The following is a 21,631-nucleotide window of genomic DNA, read 5'->3' as shown; positions in this document are numbered from 1 at the left end:
TATTATTTGGCTGGAGATAGTTTTCTGCAAGGCTGGATTACTAGGCAGCAACATCTCTGCATTGTGATAGCCGGAGGTTTGCAATGGAGAAAAATATCTAAATGAAAGCTTAGCATTTGCAAAATATTGCAAAATGAAGCAAAAAATTATGATCAGATCCTCCTATGCTCACAATTTGTTCCTGTTGCAGATAGGGGAGTTTTTTCTTTGGGTCAGAATAAAAATATTGTACAATCTCTCATACAGAGAAAAATCCTGGCATATGTCAGAAAGCATCAGCCACTACTGAACTACACGGGGAAACATGCATTGTTCTGTCAAAGGGCTAGGGCTAGCTTAGGCTTTGCTTTAAAAAAGTTAATGCCTACTGAGCATGCTCAGAAGTGTTTTTTCAGTTTATTATTTTCCTCCAAGCCTATTCCTGTATGTATCTAAAGATAACAATATTAAAACTTCACTACTCTCAGCTGTGTGATTAAAATGACTATTCCCCTTTTCTCCCTAACTCTGCCACTCACCACCACTATTTTTTCCATCCCTGCATAAAGCAAAAAGACAATTTTTTGGTCAAACTTTTGGCAGAGACCTATCATGGAGATATCAGTTCCATAGTAGTTTTCAGAAACTTATTTTGTGCCTCTTCACTTATGTTTTACACTATCAAGCAAAACCCATATATTTCCCCAAGATTGGAAGTTCTTTTAACATGGTCAGTGTTTTTAGACAACAAATCAATAAGGCAATAATGAAGATGTATTAATTTCTCACAATCATGGCTCTAAGTTTACCCAACTGAAACTACAATGTGCCTCGTTTATCCTAATCAAAAGAATCTGCCTTCTGTTACCCAGTACTGTAGTTTTGGTGTTTTATGCTCACTCCAAGTTCTTGCATAGATATGGTCAGAGTTGGCACCTGTGGCCCTGCCGACCTCCAATATACATCACTATAGCAACTTGACAATCAAAGATTTCACCCACTTTCATTTAAAAAATTCAATCACTGTGTGATAGATTAAGAGTTTATTTTTCTAAAAATGTACAGATTGAAGGCCATGTGAACATCTAGATAACATTACTTTTCCTTAGGGATACAAATATAGTTAGAATGCAGACAAGGCAATTTCCTACTATCTGTGAAGGACTGTTCAATTTCACAATAAGAGTAAACTCTTCTAAATACCATTTTCAGAAGCATGGAAGGTGCAATACACCAGGGTTGTATGGTTAGGGCCTCATGTTTTGACAGCTGAGGCTAATAATCCTCAGAAATACAATCCCGAGAAACAGAATAGAGAAAGTGTTGTAAGTAGCTGTCTATCTAGTAAGGGCTTCAAACTAGATATAGAGTCTTGTGGTAATGGTCATTGGATGGGCTGGTAGGGAAGTTGTTTATAGAATCTTATGACATCTGGATCAAATCTGACTTGGGTTACGAACTTTTAAGAACATCACTTTCAGTAAAAGACTGTCATGCTAGAACTCTATAATCTGATTATAAATGTGAGTAACATCTAAATTTAAGACAAGGGGAGCAATATTCCTGACTGGTAGAAGATCTCCTTGATAAGAGTAGAGAGGAAGTTACTTTAAAAAGGAAACTGCAAAAAAAAAAGGGATATTGACGTTCCAGGCACCTAAATTCAGTCTCTCAAACCCTGGATAACTTAGACCAAATTAACAAATATTCTGTGTTGTAGGAACAGTGGAGATTCTGTGGCTCAGCAGATTAGGTCAAGGAACTGCAGCCTCAGAGAGAATGGAGTGATGAGGGGGATTCTGAGAAAGACGCATGGAGATGGGAGGAGCCCATTTTTATTCCTGTAATCACAGTCTGCTTGTCTGTGAGCTCTCCACTTGTCTGGGAGAAACAAGACAGAGCTCCCCTTCAATGAAAGGGCTGGAATACGTGGGTTAGATGAGAAGCAAGTTCTACTTCCTCTTAGGAGTATGCTTTAGACAGCCTTCCAAGGGGTCTCTGAGAACTAAGAACCAGCTGCGTTGGCCAACTGAATAGTTTAGAAGAAGATGATTCTAGTTGTACATTTAAAACAAACAAACAATAAAACTAAAGAGGATCTGAAAGCAAGTGTTCAGCAGAAGGCATACATAACTCTCGTGTGAAGCTATGGAGGCAGACCCAGATTAATTTAGTCCTAGTCTGAGATGTGCAAAATGAATTGCTCATCTTCTACCTCACCTGCAATTGGCCAAGTAATCTAAATATTTATCAGTTTCCTCTGCTACAGTGAAAAGGTGAGTGTTTCTGAAATTAAACTGGAGCTTCACCAGCTACAGCAAGAGGTAATCTCATTTTAAAAACTGTCACTTTAATACTTCTAGGAGCCTTGTGGGTTTGTTTTGTGTGTGTGTGTGTGTGTGTGTGTGTGTTTTGTTTTAAACACAGTGTATAATTAAGATAAATGTGGATCTTTGTATTTTCCTCTAACAGGTTACCTTTCCTCAAGATAGTCAAGGAACAAATCCAAGATAAAATGAATCCTCCACACAATCAAGGCTGATTTTGTAGTCTAATTATCCAGTTCAAGTAGAAATCTTTTAAGCTCTATCTGAATAAAACTCTCCTAGCTCTCCATAGACTTCAAAATTCTGCTACCCACTGTTTTGACACTTCCGTCTTCTCTAGAAATCACAGTTCAGGCAGCCACAAAGCTCAATTTTTAAATCTGTCTTTGTTTCAGGTATCAGTTTCTTTCTCAGCTTGGTTTTCAGTAAGTACCTCAGGAATACTCTACTGTTAAGGCCACAAAAGAATAAGCTCCATTTTTGGTTGGATATTGATCCATAGAACACATCTCCTCCTACAGAGAGTCCCAAAATGAGGTTTACTGAGTCGTACTATTTATTGATCATTTCTAGTTATTTTGGAGTGCTCTACCTAGATAATGAAAATGTAGTGCTCAAAGACAAAGACTGGTCTTTCAGGATTTGACCTGCCTCAGCTTCTGTTGTCTTTTTAATCCTGTTTTCATAGCCTAAACCTTAAAATACTCCACATACAAATAAAACGTGTGCGTGTGTAAAAAGCAGTCACTCCAAAACCCCAGCTGACTGTGGAAGTGAGAATAGTCTCAATGAAGGATGGCTGTAGCACTGAAACACTGCCAGTCACTGAGCTATTGCTGCCAGCAGTCTTTCAATACTGCCAGCTCTCTGCCACAAACCTACTTGTATAGTAGCAAGTGTGCAAAGTGTACAGAACTCTAGTATCAGAGGAAATCTCGGGCATACTGTATTATTCATACTTTCAGATTTCAAAGCACATATTATATATACACTGCAATAGCTTCTATTTGGATAGTCTTTGTTCTCCTGGGAGCTTTTAAGAGGATATGTAATTTTTCAGTTTATTATTAATAGGCATAATTACTTAGTACTTACACAGACAACATTTTACATTTTCAAAGCACTTGTGCTATACAAACACCCCAGTATATACAAACATCGTGAGAGGCAGGGTCTGGGCTCAGGAGCCCAATGTGTAAAACTTGAATCAAACATTCCATTCCAAGGTGAGACAACAGATCTAGACCTGCTGAACCAGTTCCTATACTCCGTAGCCAGAGTGGGGCTCTGTGGAGCTGCCACAAAAAGGGGGAACAGTAAACTGGTATCAGAGGCATTCAAGGACACTTCAGGCTCTACCAGAGAAGTGCATCTTCTGGCTGGACTACATACACTGAGGAAGTGCATTCTGCAATTTAATATGAGACGGGCTACTACTGACACACTCCAGAGACCATGGGACTAGGACTTCAGAGATGTCTTGATATTAAAGGGGTATTATCAGTTACATTCATTGTGCTATAAAGACAAGGGTGCCACAGCTGGATGCTGGAAGAAACTAGAAACTGATTGACACTCAAAGTAAAAGAGGTGCGTTTATTTAAAGACAAAAGGAAAATTAGAGATCTGCTTATGAACTGTGTGTTGTGTACATTGAGGATTATTCAAACATCTAGGTCAGAGCACATCTGTTTTCCACTCTTAAGGAGGCAAGATGAATATATGAAGAAAACAGTATCCAATCATTATAAAATGCTATAACAAATTATGTTGCATCAAGTTTTTACTTCTCTCCTATGAATATACTAGAAGCTAGAAACTGGGCCAAATGCTGGCATAAATTTCCAAAAACAGTTCCATCTTGATTATTTCCCATCAGACTGATTTAATTTTTTATATCAGTAGCATAAAAATGATTGACTTTTTAGAACCATTCTTTCCCTACTGTTCCAAGATTTGACAGAGATATGCCATTTAAAATCTACATAAAAGGATTACCTGATAATCCCACTGACAAACTACATGAAAACAATTTGCATCTTTCAAAGACAAGGACTTGCTCCAGTCCCTTTGAATCATATGCGACACTCAAGAGCCAGATACTCAGCTCTTGTAAATCTGCATAGCTCCACTGAAATTAATGTAGCTATACCAAAATTTACATAAGTCAAGGATCAGGCTAATGTAGATGTTATCTGTGAATATAAAAAATACATTAAAATAGAGTTAAGGTTGAAAGTATGTATCAGTAACTCAAGAGTAAAATCCTTACAGGGATGTCATAATTATCATCACAAAAAGCATTACAAGACCAGGAACTTAGAAGGAATCCAAACACGTTAAGGTATAGGTGCCTTAACTGTGCATTTGCAAGTAATTTCAATTTTAGCCTATAATGACACCATGCAAAACAAATGAACAATTATAATTAGTATATTATGGTATTAGCTGGTCTGGATTAAATTCAACTGGTTTCTAAAAAAACATATTTGATTTTTCATTTTTGACTCATGTGGTCACAACAGGTGGAGTTAAGTTTTCTAAGTGCTTTTACTACAGCATTTCCAAATTTTAATATGTTTACATTTCTTTTAAATTTACACCTTGACCCTAACTCTGAATTTCCTGAATTAGTAATGCTTGTTTTAGGGACATCCCCTGTAATGTGTTTATTCTGAGAACTACAGATATGTACCCTCCACTTTAAGTCTATTTAAGCAAGTTTTGTCTGGGAAGTTTCCTTTTGTAAAAGATTATTTAAATTTTCAGAAATGAATCCCCAAACAAGAATGCCGAAGAGAATATTTTTTCACTTCAAAGTCCCAGAAGCAAAGACAAGGTTTTCATCTCGAGGCCAAAAGACCAAAAACATCAAGACACTTGATCACGGCCTTGGATAGACCAAGAGACTACCTACGCTTGACCAGTTGTATTTCTAAAGGTTTGGAGATATGCATCATCATCTTTAAGCCTTTTTACTTAAGCTTTAAGGGCTAATTTCACCAGTACCACGTGGTTGCTTTATCCCACTCGACTGCTTTGCACTGCTCCAAGTTTCCCTCTCCCCATTTCCTTGTGCACATACCCACCTCACCACAGTTTTTCCTTCTACCCACTCCACTGAATAGATTTGGTGCAACAAGTAGTTTGAGACGTTTTTAGGATTAATGGACATTTTTTGTAATCCTTCATAATGGAAAGTGTATTCTTCAGCTTCTATTGACAGCTAAAGTTATCCTACAGATAATTCTATTAAGAACTACCCTCCTCCAAAATGGCTGCCATCTCATACTGGGGTCAGAGGGACTGAAACCAGAGTGGACCATTGCAAAAGGTGCTCTCTTTCAAAGATGCCTACTGTTTCCCATTGTTCCCAACACAAGTGAAGCCAACCTGGCTTCAATTAAGATGATGGCTCCCCTATGCTGTCAGGGAGCAGCATCTTAGTCTTCACTAGCAACGTTAAAGCGCTGGTGCAGCAGCGCTTTAATGTGGCTGTGTAGTGGCAGCATAGCGCTGGGAGAGAGCTCTCCCAGCACTGTAAAAAAAAAAAAAAAAACCCTCCACAAAAGGGAATAGCTACTAGCGCTGGGAGCGCGGCTCCCACCGTTGGTGCACTGTCTCCACTAGCACTTTACAGCGCTGAAACTTGCCGCGCTCAGGGGAGTGTTTTTTCACACCCCTGAGCGAGAAAGTTGCAGCGCTGTAAAGTGCCAGTGTAGACAAGCTCTCAGTAAGTGAACTTTGGCACCATCACTATTGGGAACAATGCGACAGTGTGAAAGAGGGCACCTTTATGAGTTTAAATCTAATTTGCAAGTGGTAAGGCCTGAGGATAAACAGATGGGTTAAAATAGCAAAGATGCTATATATAGCAACTAGTGACAAGTTGTGTTTCTGGATTTGTTTTGGCTTTTAATACTTTGTCAAATTAGGGTAAAACTGAAAGCTCCAATTGTTTTGCTGGTATCTGCGATGTTAGCGCTGCTTCCAATGTGTTCCTACTCCAATCCCTATCCAATGATATTCCCCAGAGTAAAAACTGATTACCCAGAGATGTATCAGTTTGTCTCTGCTCAACATTTACTGGGTTTAACTAAAAACTATTCCTAAAATCGACCTAATTAAGCAGGTTTAAGTTTTCAACATGGCCAGAGACCAGCCAGAAGGAAAAAAAAAATGGGGGGGGAGGGAGGATTGTTTTGAGTTGGGAGGGGAGCTGAAGGAAAGGGGACTAAAACAAAAACAAGGCGTTTTGATGGAAATAAGGCTAAAAAGGTAAGAAAATTGGCAGACTAGAAATAGCAACAAAGCTCCATTTTTAGAGCAAAAAACAGACACAACTTTGGTTTGTATTTTTTACATATAAGCTTTTCCCAAAAACTTTTAGGCATGAGCAATTTGCAGAAATGCCAGCATTAGCAACATTCATTTTTCCTGTCACTCCTCCCACCCAAAAATTTTAATTCAAGGAATTTAGCAAACACAGCAGGACATAATATTAAATACTTGAAGGGATTCAGTCAACCTAATGTGGTAAACAAACATTTCTACCACTTTTATAAATAAAATCTTAAATCTAAGAGTGATTTGAGTAAATCTGTTTGACCTGACACTATTTATGGTGTTTACAGTTTTACATTTCTTTCAGCTTGGGCAATAAAATAACCAAACCAGTTTCACTGGCGAAATCAGTGTCAGTTTCTCAGTGCATGGGGACGGTAGTTAAAAAACAAGCTGTTCAAGTGGATTTATTTGTAAATTGTTGACATGTTTCTATTTGTCCTAGGCTTTATAAGGAGCTCCAGTTTGCCAAAAAGTTATATTTTGGACCAGATACAGGCTGACCTATAATAAAGTTTATCACTATTGTTTGCAGTGTCCTTTTACAGCACACACACAAGCCCATGGCATCTTAAGACTTAGAAATAAAGGCCCGTTTCTTACACAGTAACTAGCTTAATACTAGTGCAGAACCTGCAAAACCTTGCAAAAGAGACAGTTTAAGGAGAAGTGTAGAAACAGTAGTGAAAAAAGATACACCCAGCAGGCCTTGAGGATATTGGACTTTTTTTTTGGATATTTACTATGCAGCTTCACTGGTGAGAGCACTAGGTGTGACAGGGCACCAGCATTTTCACCCCTTTGTCATTTGACACAGCTCAGAGTAGGTCTAGGCAACAATGCTGGTGAACAAATGCTGTCTTGCCTACATTAGCACTCAAATCAGTTCAGCAGCAGCAGCGGTGGTGGTGCAGATAATTCTATCAAATTATAATTACCAGTATGTTATATCAAACTGAAAAAAGTTAGCAACTGTATTTGACAATATTGTCCTGATAAATCAGTCTCATTTTATTCCATCAAGGGATTGGCAGCAGCATTTTAGAGTTTTCAGATTTAAAACTTATGTCCGCTGACCTAAGACATCAATTCCAGCTTAAAAAAAAAAAAATCATCCCTTTCTCCCCCAAAACCCCACCAACTAGCTTATTGTTCCACACCTCTCAAACATTAAATTCCTGCCAATGCAAGATAAGATTGTAAAGATTTGGGGTGGCCTTCCAGACTCACTGGTGAGTTGGAGAAGGGGGGAGGGGGAGATTGATCTGTTTTGCTTTTGGTCTTTCTAGATTCCTTTCAATTTCTTAAGTGTTAGGTGGTCAGACTCCACCCCATCTGCTCCCCAGCTGGGTGCTACTTATTACCTTGCCAACAGGCAATCCCCTCAGCAATCCTCTCAATTTATTTCAGTAAGACAAAAAGGCATTGCCCTAATGGCCCTGCCTACCACCAACTCTGAAGTCTTTGATGTTGGAAGATAACAGAACCACTTCCTCTGTGTTCTGCTAATGACCGAGGCCTGTTACAGTTTTCAGCTGTAAACAACATACTGTCAAACACCACAGCAAAGGCAACTAAGGGATTGCCTAGGCTAAGCAAGGTGGTGTATTCCTAAAATCTCCTTATCCAACTTATTTGAATCAACATGTTTTGAAACCACTGTAGATGGCGTAAATTGTATTTTAACACATTGGAGGCCAATGCTAAGGCAGATTAATGCTCACCTCAAATATCTATTAAAAATACAACTTGCCCTGTTGAGATAGGGTTTTACAAACAAGTTCACTAACATGTTTTTTAAAACCCACACCCCTTTTATCCTAGTCTAGACATACCCTGAGATGCAGGTCAGCAGGAGCGGCAGACTGAATTAACTCATTTACAACATCCTTTTCAGATTTTTAACTGAGTTTCCTCCAAAACCTCAGAGAGAGTTTAAATAAATTTCCCTTTCTACAAAACTTCCAACTGGGGTTATTTGCATGCTTTCCAGATATCTCAACATAGGGGGCTCAATATCCTAACTCCTATCCCCACTTAAGCACAGTTTATCTTTTCTTCTCTAAGAAATTGCTAAGTTTTACATAACGTTCATCAGCAGAAATGCAGAAACCTATCACTTCTATCTATCCTTAAGTTCCAATGTCAGGGCAACATTCCTTTTAAAGCCTGTCAACACCAATCCTTCAGCCAACCAGCGGAATTGCTAAAACGGGAACATGAGCTGATCCTCCAAGGATTGAGCACTGCACCTCCATAGCCCTCCCTGTGCTATTTTAATTTTAGATACTAGACAACTGGGCTAGTCCCAAAAACCAATCATTTAAGCAGTTTGTATCAACATTTTAGAAAAGAGACTCAACCAAGCTAGTCTACGAGGTCTGAATGCAGCTTCTTCTGGACCTGTCAACATGGATTTGCTAGACATGTGGGAAGCATTCCCTATTCCATGTGCTGAACCCATAGCTTCATTTTCCTTATGGCCTGGAAGTAAGAAATCTCTCCTCCATAACTGGCTTTCCTGTGTGGCAGTGTCACTAACCTTTCAGCTTGACCCTCACCCTCTGAATTTCACTTATATATTTTTTTCCCCCTCAGTCCTGAATTATTTGTAGGATTCACATTTACAAGATCTTGTAGATCCAACACTTTTTGTGCTTCCCCAGTCCAGAACTGTCATTAACAGGTTCACTCATCATGACATTAGGTGTCTTCTGCCAGCTGTTTTAAGTGTGAAAAAAAAATTAGAAAAGAATGGTGAGAGGAAGTAAAAGAAGCAGAGAAAGGAATGAGGCAGAGTTAGGAGGAAAAGGGTGAATGTGATAATACACACATGACTCTTTGCAGATTGGCCATGTGGCTAATTTCTGCTTTAAAAAAAATTAAGAGGCACAGTCTGCTACTCAATCATCAACTGGTGCAAATAAAGCATCAACATCAACGGAAGTAAAAAACAATAATCTAATTTCTAACAGACAGACCCTTGTGCAGGCCAGCTTGAAGAAATTCAATGTTACTGTACTACTGAGATTCTATTAGCTACCATATCCTCCTCTTTGCTCAAACTTGGGGCACATTAAATATTTCTACATGGTTTCTATGGAATAGATCTGACATCTGACAACTCTTGGCTCAGGAACAAAGCAGACATCTTAAGCAGGCCTGGAAGGAGTGTGACGTACTAGACCCTACATGAGCCACTCACCTCTGAGCTCCAGAAACCCCATTGATTGTGTGTTCTGGCTCACGTGTCTTTTTAGAGGACTATAGTACACAACTCCCAAGAATGAGCCTCCAGAAACTGGGATAGGGAGAAACAGCCTACAATTTAATATCTATGTTGTAGTAGTACTTCTTGTGCTACCCATAGTATGAACATAAAAGTGACAGATGCTGCCCCAGACAGCTTAATTATCATATTTATGAACAGTTTTGTTCTTTATTTCTCTAGCTTAGGTACTTATATGGCCCCCATTACTATACTGAGAGCCTCACAATCTAACGTGTTTATCCTCACTGCACCCCTAAAAGGTAGGGATGTATTAGCCCATTTTACAGTTGGGGAACTAAGGCACAGAGAAACTAAGCCTATGAGCCTATGGCACAGCAGGGAACTAGAATCTCCCATCCAATTTCTCCCAACACAACACAAATTCCTCCCTCTCATGACCAGCAGTGGCAGCTGAGAGACTCCAATTTGTAGCCCTTGGTAAGAGGACATTCTATCAGATAGAATTAGTGATTTATCACTCAAACCTCTCAAACGTAGCTCCATCTTAGTGGGTGTTTTTTAATTACAAAGAGTTCCCAGACAAAAACCTCACACATTAGCACCAAACAAGGAACTGAAAGAAATACTACCATGTGGTCTCTGTAATGATTTGAATATAAGTAATATCAACCTTTTTTAATTTTAAAAAAATGTTAACTTATGTCAAGATTCACTGGTATGCTCTGGCTGCTCTACTATGTTTTTTGGGGTTTTTTTTTTTTTATTTTTTTTTTTGATTAAAGATATTTCATGCTGCTACTCAGTTTACTTAGATGCAAGATGGTAAGTCATAATAGTCTATTTTTAGATTAAAAGAATTACAACAGATTTAGATCGTATGGCTCTTTGGGATTGGGACAGTATTTTTGTTTTGCATTTGGTACAGCATCCAGCACAACGGTCCATGACTAGGGCTCTTAGGTACTACCGCACTAAAAAAATAATAAATCAAGAGTTAATTCCGCATACACCAAACAACCTCTGATTTGTAACCTGTGTTCCTTAGAACACAAGGACTGTGTAAGATCAGAGTTAACATCTGAGAGTTGAACATGCAGAATATATTTATTCACAGCATTACTGCAGCCATTTCTTAATGTTCTCTTCAAACCCAGGTGCTGAACCAGACATGGCTTTTCCACACACCCAGATTTCAAAGATCCTTCCAATACCTCAGCCATCAGCTGCATTTAGGATGGCGTTTCTGCTTTTACACCTCTACCCCAATATAACGCGACCCGATATAACATGAATTCGGATATAACGCGGTAAAGCAGCGCTCCGGGGGGGGCGGGGGGGGCTGCGCACTCCAGCGGATCAAAGCAAGTTCGATATAACGCAGTTTCACCTATAACGCAGTAAGATTTTTTGGCTCTCGAGGACAGCGTTATATCGGGGTAGAGGTGTACTTTTAAACTTACCTTTAGTTAAACTATATTCATTAATATTTAAAATAAACTGAAGAGTTTGAATATGTTTCTAATTAAGTAGCTGTTATCCTCCTTTTGTATTTTTATTGTGAAAGCATTAAGCTTTTCTCCCCTTGGTAGCTTAGACAAGAGCTGTGATCTCCAGAAGGAAATGCAGCAGGTTTACTGCACAGGCCAAGAGGCTCGGATGTAGAATATGAAATGATAATCCCAGCTCTGCTACTAATTCATGGCATTCATAAAAGTTTGTGCTTTGAGGATTTCAGATGCCCAATGGCAAAAATCCAGGGACTGATTTTCAGAGGGTCCTGAGCACCAACAGTTCCAACTGATGTCTCACTTACACACTGTAGGTTTGTTCTAGATGTCTAAAGTTAAGCACTCAAATTAAGACCATCTTTGAAAATTCAACTTATCCTCAGAGCCTCGGTATCACCATCTGTAAAATGGGGGCAAACAAAATACAACTACCAAGAATTGCTGAATCTCTTGATTTTATTGAGAGTCTCGCAATATTTGGTGTGGTACCTAAAGTCCTAGCTACAGAAGACAAATGATTTATGTGCAAGTGTCAGCTTTCATTTAAAAGAAAAATTTTCTCTAGCCTTCAGAGTTCCAGAGGAAAACACGAACTGAATATACTCTAAAGGTTAAAACAAAACAGAAGGCAAATCAAAAGCACTCAATTTTCGGGGAGTTAGGGAGGATGGTTTAAATCTCATTTTTAAGATCTGGTTTAAGGTCTGATTTATGACTTTTAAATGTTTGAGTTTGGCTAAACTGCCTACAAGAGTGTTATGAAGATTAATATTTGAAGAGCTTTGAAAGTGGGCAGTGCTGTATAAGTGATGTGTTACTTATTACAACTTTGGAGAAGATGATAGTTTAGAGCCTGATTCTGTCATGCTTCTCATGCTGACCAGTACTTTACTTGGCAAGAAGTTCTACTGACATCAGCAGGATTACCTGTAGAGTCAGGTACTACTCAGGGAGAGCAAGGGTGGCTGAATTGGGTCCTTACCTGTGTATCTGGTCAAATTCCTTTCTGCCTACCAAAATTCTTCCTGTAGTTTGAAGGGGTATGGTAATTTTCTTCCATCCTTGTCCTGTATTTAGACTTGTTGTGTGCTGTTGAACAGCTGCTGCATTCCACCATAGAAGTGGCACTATTTAATTCTATAACACCTTTCATACAAAATGCTTTATGATCCTTGAATGCAGAAATGCCTTCACCCACACTCTGCTTAAATTCATCCGTGTTCCTATTCTGAGAAGGTTATATTTGTAATAGGTCCCCACTCACCCACACAGAGTGGAATTCTGATCATTCTAATCCAAGTAGCTGATGCTTACTACTTGTCATGTGGCACTGCCCAAAACTCCCAACCATGCTTGGGGACCCATTGTGCTAGGCACTGGTCAGAACCATACTAAGAGACAGTCCCTGTTCTGAAAAGCTGGAGATAGTTGTTGGCAGTTATACAGCAGCAATGAGGCATGTGCCACCTCCAAACCAAGATAGCTTTACAAGATCAGAACTTTGAGCCTAGAACAAGTTACATGTCAAATTGTGCACAGTCTCACGTGGAAACAGCATGATGTCCCTATTTATGAAAGGATGATGCAACAAAGATGCATGTGAATAGTGTGTTGGCATTTCCTTTGATTTGCTGTTGACAAGGAAGTTCCTTCCTGAATAATGAAAAGACCATCACCTAATGCAACAAGGGAGAGGAGAGGGTTGGGTAGAGGATAGGGGATGCTGAAAGGAGAGGCTTTTTGCCCTTCACACACAGGGGACATTGTAGCAGCAGGCACAGCTGGTGGTAGACAAAAGGGAAGATTCTCTTAACCACGTGAGTGACTTACCTGAATAGCCTGGCGTCCTTGCTGAGCATCTGCTAGCAGTTGAATGGTGAGGGTTCTGGAATCCTGGAGGGCATCTTGGAGGTAGATAAAGCTATGACCCACATGTCGTCCCATGGTGCATTCCCGGCAGATAGGGACAGAACAAGTGTCACAGTAGAAATGCAGCACCTGGAAAAGGACACAGAAAAAAAAACTGTATGACACACTAAGCCACCCACAGAAGAAAATAAGTATCTTAACCATAAGAGGAGATATTATGGGTAGTAATGATAAGCAAAGTGTTCACAACAGCTTCTACAGAGGAAAAGTGATCCCTCTTGTAAGCAGCCACTCATACGTGGACAAAAATAAAATAGAAGTGTTATTGTTTTCTTTGCAATACAATACCAGGATGTCCATCCCACCCTTCTCTCAAGAACGGAAACCATCTGCCAACACTCACCCGTTTGGGTATGTCACCTATTGCATGTTTCAGATAACTTTTCTTGCATATACAAATATTGCATAAAGTTACTGAGCCATTTAAATTTACTGTACTATTGTTGCACTGGGCACATCAAGCAAAAAAAAACAAGGACAATCCTCTCTCTAATCTTTCAAGTCTATCTGCAAGACAGAACATACAAGGCAAACTGGATGCAAAAGCTTGCCATCATCATCAAAGGTGGTGTCAAAGCCAAGAACTGTGGCAATTCTCCTGTGCCAGCCAGCACTTTCAGTGTCAGTGGAACTTCTGGGAAGAAGCTGGAATTAGGAGGAAGAAACTATACATTTTTAAGACAAATGGAATCATGTTGGTTAATAAAACTAAACCAAATCCCAAACCCACATTCACTCCAGAGTGAAACTCTGTACGCCATATCATGTATTTATTCACTAGCAGTAACTGCTTGCATGTTTGCATTCCATCCAACAGAGGGAAGTGGTACACAGATGTAGCATCCTATACAGATTTGTGTTTTGTTAGAAGTTAAATCAGTTGGGCTTTAAAAAACAGATCTGTGGAGGAGTGTAAAAACCACCAAACAACCTCAGAACAAGAAAGTTCAGAGTGAAATCTAAAACTCTAACTTATACCTACACACAGCATTCTTGATGTAGTAGGTCATAAAAAGTCCTAGAAAATCCAAAACGCTGTTGAAAAGCCAAATCCACTGTACAATACAAGTAAAGTCTTATACCATAAGTACAGGTTTTCCTTCGGATGGTGGAAAATCTACTCCACAGGAATGACCAAGAGCAAAACAGAAACAAGAGCCAGGTAATGTTCATCTGAGCATGGAGTGGTGGTGGGGTAGGAGGCAAGGCAACCAAATCTAATGGCAACCAACATTCTCTGTACCAACTTTTTTTTTTTTTTTTTTTTTGGAAGGGGCTGGGGGGGAAGGAGACTACAGTCCTGATTTCCTTTTCCTAAAATTTATTCCATTTATTGATCATAATAAGCCAGGCAAACAGGCTCATTCCTCCACCTGGCGTGGACACATTTCATATTATGTAGAAACACATCTGTAGCAGCAAACAAGGTTGTGTGCATGTAGTTAATCTTTATTTCTGGATACATTTTTGAAGGAGGTTTTCAACAAAACCTTTTTAAAAAATGAGTTACATTTCTGGACACAGACTGTTCTGCTAGAGAAATTAAAGCATTCTTATTAGCATCTGAACAAGACTGATACCTCAAACATTCTAAATATTTTGAACATTTTGAAAAATATCAATTTAAGTTCTAAATATTAAATTTGGAACTCTGGATCTTCCTGTACTAGAAAATTCCTTTTGTGCATAATGTGATAAGTCAGTTTACTGTATTATAGTTTTTTCTTTCAGCGCTGTATTTTCAATGTAAGCTTACAAAGAACATACATTAATATTGCTGGGCCATCCAACTTTTAAACAACTAGGGGGGAGAGGGAAAAAAAAAAAAAAAAGGATGAAACGCCACGCAAGGTATCAAGTCAGGTCAAATGAATCTGATATTATTTAAAAACATGCAACATGAATTATGCATCTCACTATCAAGGACAAGAGCGGAAAAGAAAATGGTGATCATATGAGCAAGAGCCCAGCAGCAAGTTAAACCTGTCATTAGCTCTCTTAAACAGCTAATGCCAGAAGCAAAGCTAGGGCAAAGGCCAGGGAACTGTCCTGTCACACAGATCCAGATGCTGCTGCTGCCCAGAATACAATGCCTAATCTAGGAGTCATTCAGGCCACAGACAGAGAAACTAATCAAGCAGTTGCTCAATCAACCCACTCCCGTCCTCCCTCTCCTGACAGAATATGGATGCAAATGAAGTAATGACATTTTTAATGAAACCAACTAACAAAGGTGACAATTTTATTTCAGATATGCAGATTACATAGGGAACATGGTAAAGTCTTAAGGCAGAATTGAAAAGCCAACCTTCTCATTCGAGTGAGAAAGCTGTCGGCAAGTTTCTAAGGCAAAGGTCCCCAATCTGTGGGGCGTACCCCACTAAGGGGGCAAGGAAGAACATTCCAGGGGGTGCGGCGGGGGCCTGGGCCAGCCCCCATGGACAGCAGGCAGGAAGCGCCACCCAGCCCCACTCCTGGCCTGGGCCCAGGCCCCAGATGCCGGCCCCATGCCTGGGGCCCCAGCCTCAGCTCTGCTCCCACCCCCAGCCTCAGGCCCTTACCCCGTCCGTGTCCCCTCCCTCCCAGAGCCGTGACTCCACTTCTGGCCGGGCTTGGAGGGAGTGAGGGAAAGTGGATGGGGTGGGGTGGGGTGCGTGAGGTAAAAAGTTTGGGGACCACTGTTCTAAGGTGATGTATCAAGAGGCTTTGCAATCTAGATTTAAATTACAAGAGAAAGAGAATCAGCGGGGGACCACCACTTAATATGACCATGCTTACTCCAGCTCCACCACCCTTTAATAAAGTTAAGCTTTTTAAAAAAAAAAAAAAAAATTATATATATATCCCCTCAGAGACCTCAAAATATGTTCACTCTGCAATGAAGATGACTAGACAGTGAAAGGCAGCTGGAGGAGGATAGAGGAGTGTAGTCAACTTCAAGATGACCTGCTAGAATCTTCTAAACCAGCAGTTCTCAAATTGTGACTCGGGACCCCAAAGTGGGTTGCGGCCCCCTTTGAATGGGGTCGCCAGGGCTGGCTTAAACTTGCTTCAGCCCTTGGCAGCAGGACTCAGGTTGCAGGCCCCCTGGTCTGGGGTTGAAGCCTTGAGCTTCAGCTTGGCACCCCACCTGGAGCAGTGGGGCTGGGGCTTGGGCTTTGCCCCCCCCCCACACACACACACACAGGGCAGTGGGGCTTGGGTGGGCTCAGGCTTCGGTCCCCCCTCCTGGGGTCATGAAGTAATTTTTGTTGTCAGAAGGGGGTCGCGGTGCAATGAAGTTTGAGAACCCCTGCTCTAAGCACAAGTTGGAAAAGGCAAAAAGTGCATTACTCTTTTGGAGCCAACTTCAGTTTTAATTCTTATACCTTCATACAATATAATGCAACATATTAGAGGCAATTTAGCTGCACTGGTTTCTTTATTTATCTGAGTGTTAGAGTCTGTATACACCCCAATGTACCCGCAAAGAATCAGAGGGCCAGACTGTCCCCTTCGTTACCGTAACTGTAAGGAATTCAGAACTATCTGGGTGACGGAAGGGAGTTCTGTCAGCAGGACTCTGTGGATAGAAGCATAGCATCATGCCCACCGACAGCCAACTCTACAATGAATTAGTGAGTAAGAAAACTGACTGCCATCATTTATTATTCACAGTCTCCTTCTCTGAACCCAAGCCCAAGGTTCAGGGCCAGCAGCCAAGTTTCCTGTCCCTCGCTTGTTTTTTGGTGGTGTTTATTTTGCTTCTCCCACCACCAAACAGGGCCATCTGAGCCCAATAAATCTAATGGACTGTGATATCTGTAGCTCAGAATAAAGTTTTGTATTGATTCTAATCGGGAAGGATTAAGATCCAAACAAACACAGATCTTGCACCAAAACAGTAGAGATTCCAGTTTTTTCTTGCAGTAGAAAGATACATATAAGGGTTCTGTTTCAAGCAGACAAATATGTACTAAATTTGTAGAGAACCACATATAAAAGACCCTCCTAATCTACTGCTTCCCCCCCCCCCCCCTTCCCATTTCTGGAATAGCAGACTGAAATCGGAAGGGTTTGGCTCATGATTATTGGACATCATATACATTTTAAAAAACTATGACTAATCTTGGATTAATACAAACACAATCTGTAGAAGGATAAAAAGTTAATCTTCCATTACAGAAGAGCATTCTATCATGACAAAATGTATTCATTTAATCTAATTTTTAAGAACAGAATTAGGTTTTACGTTTGCCTCAGACAAGTTTCAAAAGATTTCAAGTTCTCCCCTACTCAACCACATCCCCTAAAACCAAACATATATAGCTACCTTGCAAAAAGTTCTCTTTCTTGGTGTATATTTAACATTTGGGGGTGCCTTCCACTTAAATTGTTATTTTCTTGTTTTTTAAAACCATAAGAGCAGGAAACATAAGATTTTTTTTCCCCCTTCAGACTTCATTTTTTGTCCCACTTGAAGATACACAGATAATGAAAGGGCAGGGGCAGATTGCCACATTGTAATTTAACGGATAGGATTTTGGAATGACCTCTAAGCCATGATAGCGTTATTAACTGCTGCCCATTCATCCGCAGTTCCCCAATTTAAGAACAAATATTATGTGACTATAGCCTCAGAAATAAACAGCCATCTTGTTTGGGGCAGGGAGTGAAGAGAAGGAAAATAGGAGATAAAAGATACCCCTTTCCTCCTAAATTAAAAAAAAAATTAGGGATCACAAGAACTACGTTTACTGGATTTACTGTTTGGTTTTGTAATTATTACTAGGCTGTTCTGCTCTAAAGATAGTTAAGGAATAAGAGATTTTCTTTTTTCTTTTTAAACATACCATTCTCCACTTTGTTAAACTCTGGGCAATTTTAGTCAGTTAACTGTAAGACTACTGGAAGATAGACATGAAATATGTAAAAAAGGAAGAGTAACAAATGTTCTTATCACTTTGAGAATTCCAGTTTATCACAATTAATATTTTAAGAAGCTCCCTCAAAAAAATACATCATCCTGAGAAGGAGAAAGGCAGGAAGGTGGTGATGGGAATGATTTTAAAGATGGTTAACAGTGATTTATTCCAAAAGAAGTTAACCATGGGTTGATTATTTCCAAATAGAAAATATTTCCTTAAATTGGTTGCATACAATTTTAAACAAAAAACAATAAAGGCAGCCTACTTCAAATTAAACAGAGTCAGTGAACCCTATCAGAGGGCTATTCATCTTTCACAGCCACAGGAGCCCAAGAAATACGACAGCAAGACAATAAACGTGATTGCTTCAGGAAAGGCTGTACAGTGCACTGTAAAAACATTTTACAACAGCAGATTCCTGGGTGTCGTTCTCCCCATTTTTTGGTCCGTCTGTTTTCAAAGGGGATGGGGGGGATGGGCGGAGATGTTGTTAAATGTCCCCTGGGATTCCACAGCAATCAATCAGCATCTGATGAATGGCCACTAAAGTTAAACTCTGACCCGACTCTACAATTCCCACACCAGTTTTCCCCTCCTTACTGTTGACCAGCTTCCAGAATGCCCCACCCATCTACCTCCCCTCACCAAAATTTCCGAAATACCAGGCACAGACAAAAGCACTGGAATGTAGTAGCCACGAGGAAAATTCAGTGAAAACAGCAGTTGAGGAGCCTTCTCTTAACTTGTGTTTAAAAAGTGTCCTCTTGGTGAAGCCAATGGGTGCCTTTTCGCCCCACAGCTCACATTGAAAACTTTGATTTATCTCTCTGTAAAAAATGTTTATTTTTAAAAATGTGTTTGCATGTAGCTATATCTCTAAGAAGGAACAAATAGATTTCTTCAAGTTCTTATGCTATCCCAGCATCATATGCACAAACAATATTGACACTGAATGTGACAGACTAGAATAGTTTTTAAAACTACAACATTAAGAACCTACTGATGGGGACAAAAATATTTTGGAAGTTAAAGAAAGCCAGACATTAGGGCTCGAAAGCTTACTGTAATGTTTACACATTATTTCTCATTCCACCCTGGGAACAGATACATAAAAATATATGGTGAAAAATAGCAGCATGGGGGGAATAAAATGAAGCACCTCAGGTTTTACACTTTTGAAACAAGCTCAACACTACTTTTATGGAGTCCAATATCAATTTTAAAAGGCAAAAAGCATACCTATTCCATTCAGCCCAGAACTCTGGAAGTTCACAGAGCAAAAAGCATTTCACTTCTTTTAGCTGTATTGACTACTGCATCTATTACTGCTGTTGCTTGCTTGGTAGCAAGTGCAGAAGTTAAGGTTGTCAGACTATGGAAGTTTTAAAATTCTACAAACATTTTAATCACCACATTTTCCAATTAAAAATGTGTTTGGTTTCTATTTAAGAACAATGTTTTAGAAGAGTTTGAGAAAAGTCCTTTTGGCTGTGTGACTTCAGAAGCATATTTTTCCACCCATTTTTATATAAAATAAAAATCAAGCTATGTGAAAAATGAAGATTTGGGTTCCGATACTCAAATTTGTGTGAACAGTCATAGCTCAACTGCAGTCAATTATCAATGGTTCACTGTCAGACTGGGAGGATGTATCAGTGGGTTCCTTCCGGGGTCAGTACTATTCAATATTTTCATTAATGACTTGGATAATGGACTGGGAAGTATGCTTCTAAAATTTGCAAATGTCACCAAGCTGAGAAGAGTTGCAAGCACTTTGGAGGACAGAATTAGAATTCAAAACGACCTCTGCAAATTAGAGAATTAGTGTGAAATTAATAAGATGACATTCAATAAAGACAAGTGCAAAGTACTACACTTAGGAAGGGGGGGGAAATCAAATGTACAAATACAAAATGGGAAATAATTGGTTAGGCAGTAGTACTGCCGAAAAGGATCTGGGGGGTATAGTGGATCACAAATTGAATATTAGTCAACAACAACATGAAGCTGCAAAAGAAGCTAAATATAATTTTAAAGTGTACTAACAACAATGTTGTATGTAAGACATGGGAGGTAATTATTAATTCTACTCAGCATAGATGAGGCCTCAGCTGGAGTACTGCATCCAGTTCTGGGTGCCACACTTTAGGAAAGATGTGGACAAACTGGAGCATCCAGAGGAGAGCAACAAAAATTATGAAAAGTTTAGAAAACCTGGCCTATGAGGAAAGGTTAAAAAACTGGGCATGTTTAGTCTTGAGAAAAGATGACAGAGGGAACCTGATACCAGTCTTTAAATATGGTAAGGAAGGGCTGTTACAAAGAGGATGATGATCAATTGTTCTCCACGTCCACTGAAGGTAGGATGAGAAGTAATGGGCTTAATCTGCAGCAAAGGAGATTTAGGTTAGATATTAGGAAAAAAACTTTAACCTAAGGATACTTAGGTTCTGGAACAGGCTTACAAAGGGAAGCTGTGGAATCTCCATCATGGGAGGTTTTCAAAAACCAGTTGGACAAACATTTGTCAGGGATGGTCTAGGTTTACTTGGTCCTGTCTCTGCACAGGGGCCAGACTTGATGATCTGTTGAAGTCCATTCTGGCCCTAGATATTATGATTCTATACACCCGGGGAGGGGAAGAGAGAGAATATGGCCCTCAAAGTTTACACTTGTGGTATGTTTGGCAGTTAGTGCCACTGTTACGTCATAAAAAAGTGGCAAAGCTGGGTTTGTAGGTCCTTAACTTTTTCAATGGAGCAACCTTCAAACTATATTAATTTTTAAAATAAATTATATGCATGTAAAATATGAGAAGGTGCTGAGCTTGTTGGTGGAGATCATTTATTTGGGTGGTTAGTTTACCTTATTGGCACTATAGAAGAAAGTGTCCAATCGTAAGCTACATTCCAATCTTCTTTAAATACCAGTTTAGCAGAATTTAAAGCTGTTAAAACACACATATCCAGAGCTCTATGTTCAAGTACATAATTTTATTATGTCACCTGTCTATTAGCTTGTATGTATGAATGTTTTGAAATGTAAATATTTAGTTTGACAATAAAGCTCTGATGTTAAGCCAGTATTTTCCATACCATCATTATAAGAACCATACATCACAAACCAAAAACGAAGAACCTTGGAATTCCTTAGTGTGAATACAGAACAACTCCACAGGAAACTATATCATGAAATCCATGGCAGGACACCTGAAAATTTAAAAAACAAACTGTCTTTGTCTTGCACCCAAGGTGAGCCATTCCTCAATAACTGCTGAGCCCAAGTCTGCTTTTAAAATTGAATACCAGATCTAGAGCATTCACTCAAAAATTAGGGTTTATCTTTGTCCAATAGGATTTTTACAAGAATACTGGCAGCATCTTAAGAAACGCTAAAACTCTTAAA

At 39.5% G+C, this 21,631-nt stretch overlaps 1 protein-coding gene across 1 annotated transcript in view; it reads right to left on the bottom strand.

Moving 5' to 3' along the window:
• Window positions 1-21,631, bottom strand: part of TRIM71 (tripartite motif containing 71) — an 85,600-nt gene that overhangs the window by 10,468 nt on the left and 53,501 nt on the right. The window contains exon 2 of the mRNA XM_065400201.1: window positions 13,221-13,388. Within this exon, the coding sequence (XP_065256273.1) occupies window positions 13,221-13,388 (168 nt within the window). The remainder of the gene's footprint in view (window positions 1-13,220; window positions 13,389-21,631) is intronic.

Source organism: Emys orbicularis, chromosome 2 (genome assembly GCF_028017835.1).
Source record: "Emys orbicularis isolate rEmyOrb1 chromosome 2, rEmyOrb1.hap1, whole genome shotgun sequence".
Taxonomy (NCBI): domain Eukaryota; kingdom Metazoa; phylum Chordata; order Testudines; family Emydidae; genus Emys; species Emys orbicularis.
The sequence above is the reverse complement of the archived record's forward strand: the minus strand, read 5'-3'. Positions and strand labels throughout refer to the sequence as shown.